The sequence below is a fragment of the Cryptomeria japonica genome, unplaced genomic scaffold (genome assembly GCF_030272615.1).
Source record: "Cryptomeria japonica unplaced genomic scaffold, Sugi_1.0 HiC_scaffold_909, whole genome shotgun sequence".
Classification (NCBI taxonomy): Eukaryota; Viridiplantae; Streptophyta; class Pinopsida; order Cupressales; family Cupressaceae; genus Cryptomeria; species Cryptomeria japonica.
The window spans coordinates 24899-34122 of record NW_026729618.1 but is presented as its reverse complement, the minus strand read 5'-3'; the positions used below and the strand labels follow the sequence as shown (position 1 = coordinate 34122).

Below are 9224 nucleotides of genomic sequence, written 5' to 3'. Positions count from 1 at the left end.
GGCCGAGGATGGGCCCCTACAATTCTATGGGCAATTATAGCTCTCCCTCAACTATCTATCCTTCTTCATTGGCCCTCGGGACAGGAAACAAATACAGCAGGATGGCCGGGAGGAGCTAGATGAAGAGTCCCACCCAGCGGATATATAAGCATTGTTGCTAGATTAGGCTAATCTCTATCCGGTGCTTGGAAGGCAGCTAGAACCTAACACCTAACCGGGGCCCTCCTTTAAGCCGGAAGTAACAAGGTTAACTATATCCTCAACTACCTTTCTCGATTATATGCGGAACATGCTGAGCAAGCACCCTCGGTGGCACCCCCAGTAGTTCGTCCATCTCTCCCATCAAGAGCTATACTGTAAGTTAGACGATTCCCACTTTATAATCGGGGGTGAGGATGGGCATACGCATAGCTGGACTATCCTGGGGGCCCATAGAATTTGAGGGCTGTTGGCACTGTGCTTGCGGAGGAAGGAAGTAGTTGAGTCAATTACCCGGGCCGTGGGCCAGCCTTCCTAACTACTTCTATCCGAGGAACCCATACTGATCTAAGGAAAGGAGTTCAACCGACCCTGCTTTTAGGAACAACCCTGCTTTTAGGAGTGAAACCGGTGGCTTGATAGGGATGGGATAAAAAGAAATAGCATCCGCTGGCCCTACCCTCCCATCCATTTGATTGAGGAGCTACCGTGGGTGAGGCTAATTGTTGTTGAGGTGGGAATAGGCTCCTATCAAACTGTTGGCTGGCCTAAGGTGAGGGCAATCCTGTTTTAGCTATTTGCCGCCGTTCTCGAGCATCCTTCCTGGTAGTTGCAGTCTAATCAAAGCGATGGCCGATGGAGCCTAACGAGGAGATGGAAGCAGGGAAAGCTACTTTCCCGATAAAGGAGGATAATGAACTCCCTCCTGACTAGATTCGAGGTACCCGGCTAAAGGATCTATCTCCCCCTCCACTCTAAGATGAAGATGCCTCAACTGGTTCAATCGAGGCTTCACCGGAGTAGCTCCTCGTTAATTGACTAGTTCATTAATCCGAGCGAACTAGTTGAACCAGCGAGATCTCCTTCCTCGTGCCATCACTATATACGTGATAGCCTAACTTACCCCCGGATAGCCCAACGTTGATTCCCTCCCTGCAGGGTAGGGGCCCTTTCTCGGAATCCATCCTTCACCCCCAGGTAGTGAACTCCCACCGGGGAATTCAGCCTAATGGCCTAACATGAAGGTGGTGGCTGGCCTAACATTCTTTCCTGCCGAGCATCCGGTTTCTGGTTTCAGCTAGTTCCTTCCTGTATTTGTTGTAGGATTGTCCTCCCGGAAACTTCTTTGTTCGAGGACCCTGTTTCATCCTGTTTCATTGATAGTAGACTCCCTGCCTCCCGATGCTAACCGTGGGTGAGGGCAAGGAAGAGAGTTCTTTCATTCTATGCCTCCCACCGGGGGATCGGTCCGAGCATCAATCTAGTTTAGTTGCCGAGGTCACCTAAGGAACTCAACAACTCCCTCCGGTTACCCACCCGGCTTCATTGGATTGTTCAAAAGGAAGGTTACCCGGCTCAAGGCCCCTTCCTTCATTCACCCTCGATTGATTGTTCGGAAGGAAGGTCCCACCCCCGCCCCCCCTTTTTATTAATTGGATCAAGAATCCATCTTTCACCCCCGGAACAATATCAGGGTAGTTAGGGCCCCAGGCAATAAAGTTTCTATCCGGTGCTTGGAAGGCCGGTAGGAGGGCTAGGACAAAGAGTGGGCATCCGGAACCATGCATCTTAGTTGAGGTCACCGACAATAGGCCGACCGAATCAGATAACAAACTAGTAATCAGTTGACCGGCCATATTCTCGTTTACCGGTACGCCATATTCTCTACATAACATGAATAATAGAATAATAGGGCCCTGGGCTCCAGTTCGTTTAGCCGGAAGGAAGGTCGCATGCATGGGAGCTTTTGTCCATCCTTCATCCCGCCTCCCTAATTAACGAGGACCCTCAACAATAGAATAGTAGGGGCGATTGTTCTTTCTTTCCAACTCTCCATCCCTCAACCTCCATACCGCTAGGTTGGTTCTCGTTCTCTACCCCCATGGCTGGATAGTTGGCTGGATGGACTCTCCCCGCCCCACCCGAGAGCAACTGCCGCCCCACCCACTGTCTTAATATTATTTGTTTCCAGGGTTACCTGTTCTCCACCCCCGGTAAGGGATCAAGTACTACACCCCCGGTTGGAAGTTAGGGCGAAGGAAAGAAAGAAAGAGACTCTATCCTGAACCTTCTCGCATTACTTTGAATCGGTAGCTACTCCAACCGGTCCTCCAACCGTGGGTGTGGGTGGCTCTCCCTCCAGCCTGCCCATTAGAATAGTAGGGCCACCCGGCTAGGTGAGAGAGAGTAGCTGTCCAGTGAGGAGTAGCTGTCGAGTGCCAGCCAATAGATAGAGAAAGGCTTAGACAATGCAAATTACCCCTTCTCCGAGTGAAAGTTAAAAGCTATAGTTCCTGATCCACCCACGGGAATTCGACGTTGCTGCTAATCGGAATTCCCCTTCCATAGATAGTTCGACGTTGCTGCTAATCGTGTGGAAGTATTTCTATAGCCTCCCGGGTAACGTTGATTCCCCCCCACCCGGATCTAGTTTATTAACGAATGGGAGGAAGGAAGGTCCAAACGAAATAGAAGTAGTTAGCTTCCCCGGTCCAGCTTGCCTTCCATCCAACGACTAGAGGGCGGCTCTCTTCGACGAGCTTCCGGTAAGGTCACTATAGGATTCTCAGGTGATTAGTGAAAGCTTAAACTAACGGACGAGCATCCGACGACTAGAGGGCTCAACTAATAAACTAACGCCTTCAAATTCTATAGGGCTTCCGGTTAGTGATGTTTGGCCTCTCTATCCATCCATCCAACTATCAGCGATTTCGAGCATGCTTTTATTTGGATGTCTTGCTCCGGAAGGGGCTGCTTTGTTACTTTCATCCGGGAGGCCCTACAATTCTATGGGGCTTTGTTACTTTATTTCATCCGACCATCCTTAATAGAGTTTAGTTGTCTTCTCCTTGCCCTCACCTACGGTTAGCATAAACTACTTTCTTCCGGATGGGCAGATTAAAATATTGGAAGTTCAATCCTATCTCGGGAGCCCCCCCGGGCGAGAAGATATAGCTCACCCCCAGGCTGGAGTTGTCGGTTTGACATAACTAATCTACCGCCCATACTTTTGATCATGCTATTGCACGGTCCTCCTACAGGTTCATTCGGCTGGGCCTAAGGGTGTCTCCCCCGGGAGGTAGATTAGTTTAGCTTCCCACCCCCCCCCCTACAATTTTATGGGCTATTCGGCTATCCATCAATCTAGTTGAAACAGCCAGGGCACCTTCCGACAATACATCCAGCTTGCCTTGCCTTCTTTATCGCCCCGTTTCTCGCGAGCGAGGAGAGCAATGTTACCAGGGTTAGTCCAATACTCGACCGGCCCCTACTATCTATCTGGGAGTTCTGGCGATAATAAATAAGGGAGGGGCACAGAAACAAAGGATGGGAGTCCCGCCTATAGAATGGTAGGGCCTACCTACTTAATGCCCATAGAATTTTGAGGCGGGGGTGAACATTCCTTGCCTGGGGGTTCCAAGGATGGCCAGGATGGCACCGGAGCCATAACCATAGCTTCATTTATGTGGGTGGGATCCTTCCATTAGAACTCGTTACTCGGGTAGTGTGGGGTCCTTCCTCTTCGAAAGAGCTAGGCTAGCCAAGAGAAAGTTAGTGACAGAGAAAGTAGTATCCATCGGGGGTGTATAAGGGTGGCCACCTCCGGGCACAATAACACCTCCTTTGGTCCATCCGCTTCTGGAGCTGCGCCTGGAACCGGGTAAACTCGATCGGCTCTCTACTAGCTGCTGTCTACCTGGCTTGGTAGTTGTTGAATTGTTAGGTAGGCTCCAATCAAGGCCATTAATCCTGGAAGCAAGAGGCTCGGGAGGTAGGCCAGGTAGTCCTCGTTCACTCCGGGGTGGGTGGGAGAAGATAGTTGTCGATCGAGTAGATAGATTTATTCGACGTTCCCGCCGAGAACAAAGAAGTTCCCGCCGGACAGGCGGGAGTACAGGGGTCTCCAACTATAGGTAGGACCCATCTCTACCAGCATCAAGAACAAATTGATTGGCCGGTGCTTGGAAGTCTATTATTTCAACTAGAAAGCTATCCAACTATACTAAGGAGGGCAACCGGACCCCACTGAGCATCCTTGTTAGGCTCCGAAGAATCTATTTGCCGTTCTCGAGCATCCTTGTTATTGATGGCCGATGCTCTTTCTCCCTCCCTCGTTAGCTACCCGGGATGTTGCCATGATGTTACCCCTACCCCCGCTCAGGATGGATGGTTGAAAGGAAGTTTCTATCCGGTTACCCAAGGTTCAATCAGCAGTTCGTTCAACCGGGCCAAAGAATGTTAGCGTTTTATACTGTTACCATCCTCAACCCCATAGAATAGAGGGGACTACCCGGGGGTGTAAAGGGAGGGACCCCCTCTAAAACGTCGTAACCTTACTAAGTAGCTGAACTCCCGGTCGATGGGGGGGTTCAGAAGTTATCGATGGGAGCTGTTGCGGGTTCCAACTCCATAATGCTATCCTTACATACGTTATATCGGCCTTCAAACCAAACGACCTTCATCCGGGCATAGTAGTTCGACCATCCTATACAACTAATATTCTAGTTCTAGTAAGCAGTTGATGGCATTCACCCGCATAAATTAGCCCCACCCTGCTGCGGGAGCATAAATTAGCCCTTCATTGCCAACTTAGAACTATTGGATAGAAGCAAGGAGATAGATAGGCCGGTCTAGAAAGGATAGTTGATTATTTGAACGAGCTCATTTTGAATTTGGTACGCCATAAGTTGATTGTCCTAACCGGGGCGGGGGTGTAAGGGTGGCACCCCCAGGATGGTTTGTCTGGAGTGAAGGATGGCACTTGTCTGGAGAGCGAACAACTGGAAGGGCACCGACTCGGCCCGATGGATAAGACTTTCGTCGAACTATAATACATTACCAGGGCAAACTCGGAGTTGCTTTCTTGCCTCCCGGTTGGAGCCACCGAGGGTGTGGGAAGGGTGGCACCCCCTGTTCGGCTAGGAAAGAAATTAGTTTATTAGTTTGGCCCGGAAAAACAAGTTCTCTCTGCATGCTTTCTCTCTGCTGGAAGACTAGTCCTCAAATTCTATGGGCAACCGGAAGGAAGGGAGCAAAACAACAATATTGATTGGATGCTGGATGGAAGGAAGTCCTCGCATGGGGCCTGCCGTCCTACCTATAGTTGAAGGAAGTAACTCTCCCGGTAGGAAGTTAGGAAGGATTCGTTCAGGTAGGAAGTTAGGATGGATGGTTGAAAGTTGTTGGTTGATCCCCGAGGGAGGTCAGACTCGCCCACTTCCCCACCCCACCCGGGCCCCCCCGGGAGGTAGATTAGCGATATCTCCATCAACCGGAAGGAAGTAATTTGTTTCTCATTGGATTCCATCTCCGAACTCTAGTTTCCCACCCACCCGGCATGCAGCATGGGGTAGGGGGTGGGGGGAGGTCGAGAGCATAACCTAACGGTCGACCATTGGGTTATTCCATTCGTGGTGAAATAAGCGGGATGGAAACGGGAAAACATCTTTCATGACGATTAAAAAGAACGATTCCAGAAGAATGGAAATCCAATTCCGGGTCATTCCCTGGTGAACGTGATCTGCCATAATCTCTTCGATCCCCGCATGAATATGCCAGAATGAATAGATATCCGGTAGCAAAGTGAGATAAACTTCGTCCGATATGATCATCAGAGGGAGTAGGGAAGCGGCGACCAAAAGGCTTCCTTTTCTATCTTGGGTTATCTCTGTCCCCGATCTCAAAAAAAGTTCATATCCCAATCCACCCCTATCTATAATGCGTCCCCTCCCCGCCAATAAGCTCTCATTTCCCAATCCACCCCTATCTATAATGCGTCCCTTCGTAGACCTCCCCACCAATGGATAGAGACAAATGGGAATGACCGAACCACGTCTACGGAATGCCAGTACCATGCAGCTGCTTCAAAGCCAACGTGATGCTCCTTGGTCAAATGACCCGGATATTGGCGAATACCACATATGATTGGGAAAAGAGTCCCTATAATCACATGAAAACCATGAAACCCAGTTGCTGAGAAGGACGTAGGACCGTGAATACCATCCGAGACAGTGAAAGGTGCTTGAGAATACTCCATTCCCTGGAACCCAGTGAGTACTAGAGCCAGTGAAACGGTGGCTACTAAAGCGTAAACTGCTTGTCGCTCCTTCCCCGCGAGTATAGCATGATGAGCCCAAGTTACGGCAGCTCCGGATGAAAGGGGAATAAGCGTATTAGGAGAAGGGATTTCCCAGGGATTCAAAACCCCAATCCCTTTTGGGGGCCAGATACCTCCAATTTCTACCGCAGGCGCCAAAGGGGAATGGAAAAAAGCCCGGAAGAAAGCGAAGGGGGACATGACCTCCGATACGATGAACGGAATAAAACCATATCGAAGTCCGAATTGTACGACTTTGGTGTGATGTCCCTCCAACGTGGATTCACGTATCACATCGCGCCACCGTACAAACATGGTATATAGGATGAAGATCAAGCCCAAACTGAGGAGTGTTGAACCCCCCGTGAATGAGTGCATGTACATAACACCTCCAACTGTGGTTGCCAAAGCTCCGAGTGAACCCGAAATAGGCCATGGACTTGGATCTACCAAGTGATGAGAATGCCTCTGAGTCATAAACAACTCCGCTCCGTTCCGTTGCTTCGAGTACTGTCAACCCGCCCCGCCCTTCACCTGAGATGGGATAGTTCCGAACTAGAGTTCCCACCCAACCCGGCCCTTGAGAATAGTAGGGGGCCATAGAATAGTAGGGGCCTACCCACCCATAGTTATCACCCTGCAGAATAATTAAGCACCTTGCGGCTACCTTAGAATAGTAGGGGCCCTCCAGATACTATATCCTCCACCATAGAATAGTAGGGGCCCACCCCCGCTTCGGGAATGGAATAAAGGGCGGCTTATTCTAGCAACTATCGAGTGCAATCCCCTACCCCTCCGGTTCTATGGCTATGGCCCTACAATGGCGCATTAATTGACTGATTAATGGCAGTGGGGTGGGAATTCTAGGGTGCCCGTTGCGCACTATAGTTCCCACCCAACCCCGGTAGAGCCTATCTCTGCCTATAGATAGTAGGGGCGGTAGGGCCCTACGGTTGGCGGGGGCTCGCCCCTCGACCCCCGGTTGGGTCGAGTGCTCCCCCGGGTTCTCGATCTGATAGGAGTAGAAAGAGTCGTTGGTTTCACCGGCGAACTACGTGGGTGGGGATCCTGAAGTGAAAGTGAGTTGCATGCCATGCATTGTATCTAAGTCACTAACTAACAACAACTCGACGTTTATGAGTCTTTAGTCACTAACTGGAAAGGCCCCGGTTCTCATCCAGGTCATCATTCAGATCATTTATGCCCGCCCTCGGGAGAGCGAACAGTTAGTTATATAGGTAGGGGCCTTCCCTCGCCTTAATTCAGAGAGGGGGCCCCCAGGGGAGTGCTCTCCAACTCATTAACTCGCCTACCCCGCGGCTTTGCAGCGGGGCTTGACTGGACCTGATGGTACTCTCCCGCCCCTGCAGGGCCCCTACAGTTGTGGTGGGTGGGAGAACAATAATAGTTCCCCCCCACAACTAACCCTCCCACCCCCTATGCGTGGGCATGTTACGTATATAATCTGGCATACCGGAGTGTTCAGGTGGGTGGTAGCCCTACTATTCTCTCGGGGGTAGGGCCAGATTATATACGTAACATGCCCCCCCACCCCCCGACTAGACTCTAGTTGGCGTTTAGAGTAGGGCATGGGCATCGAACTGTCATTGTTACTGGTGTGGATGTTGGCCACCACTTGACTGCGGGGGCTCCTTCCTCCCATTCCAGGGACGAGGTTCTATCGAGAGAAGAGAGATTAAGCAGATTGGCTTAACCCCGATCTCATGAAGTCGGTCGGTTGAGTCCAGGTTGGTCCACAGCAATAGTCGGTTGGTCCACCCTACCGTAATACATCGTGACAGATAACGTACCTATCACATTGTGACAGATCAGATCCACATCGAGATATTCACCCCGATATGGCGTGCCCACCCCTATATATGGATATGGCGTGACAGATGTAAGTCGAGTCCCTCTCCCCATAGATCTAGAGGGGGTCGAATATATGGATAGGGCCATCCATCACACATCATCCATCTCTATTCTCTATTTCTATACGTGATACGACTGATGACTGATATCACGACACGAATAGATGGATGATGGATGATCCTCTCCCGCCCATATCATATAGACCGGAAAGGACTACTGGAAGGACAATACTCCCCCAGATTCTAGGGCGCCATAGATAGTGAAGGGGGCGGGGAGCCCTATCCCTATAGACCCGGCACTAGGAATTGGCAAAAACTCAACTATAGTTCACTTCCCACCCGAAACCGAACCAAACCAATAAGAAACTCTATTAGCAGCCGGAGGGGGCCGGGGGCATCGTGAGGTTTTAGATGGTTCCTTTATCTACGAGAATTGAGTCCTTTCTTTAGAACCCCGGCCGGAGAAGACGTATATTCCACGGCACAGAAGCAGGAGATGCGAGCACCAGCAACTATGGAAAGGGGGGAGGAATTCATTATTGAGTTAGTACCGGGGTGCCACTACCCTACTATTCGCCAGAAGACTGGGGTGGGGGGGGAATTATCGATAGGTAGTGTGGGGGGGCAGAATTCTCGATAGGTAGGCCTCTTTATCTACGTTACATGCTCAGCCTCACATCCGCCGAAGGGCCGCCTCACATCGATCTGGGAGGTAGAAATGAGTAGCACATCCGAGAAACGACGACGCACATCCGCCTCACATCGACCTTGTGGGGAGGGGGCAAAGTACGAAGCAAAACCCGCAAAGTAAGAAGTCGAGTCTGGAGCAGTTTAAGCAGATCCAATTAAGGAACCCCCTTATTAAAGTTAGGTAGCCAGAAGCAGTTCGAGATGCAATCAATGAGTCGGAATTAAGATCCGATGCCACACGCAGATGAACCAATTCCTCCTGAGTCCGAAGCAGTGGAGATGGCACAGAGATAGCAACAGGAGATACATAGCCAGCATAAATCCCTTCCATTTCGAAAGCTATCAGCCTTCTTTGTTGCAGATTCAAT

At 50.5% G+C, this 9224-nt stretch overlaps 1 protein-coding gene across 1 annotated transcript; it reads right to left on the bottom strand.

Annotated features, from left to right (window-relative positions):
• Positions 1 to 5761: 5761 nt before the first annotated feature.
• Positions 5762 to 6808, bottom strand: LOC131872958 (cytochrome c oxidase subunit 3-like; the record flags this gene model as incomplete). Its single annotated transcript, XM_059216186.1, has 1 exon — positions 5762 to 6808. A coding segment is annotated over one exon (843 nt), but the record flags the coding sequence as incomplete, so codon positions are not given.
• Positions 6809 to 9224: the final 2416 nt, after the last annotated feature.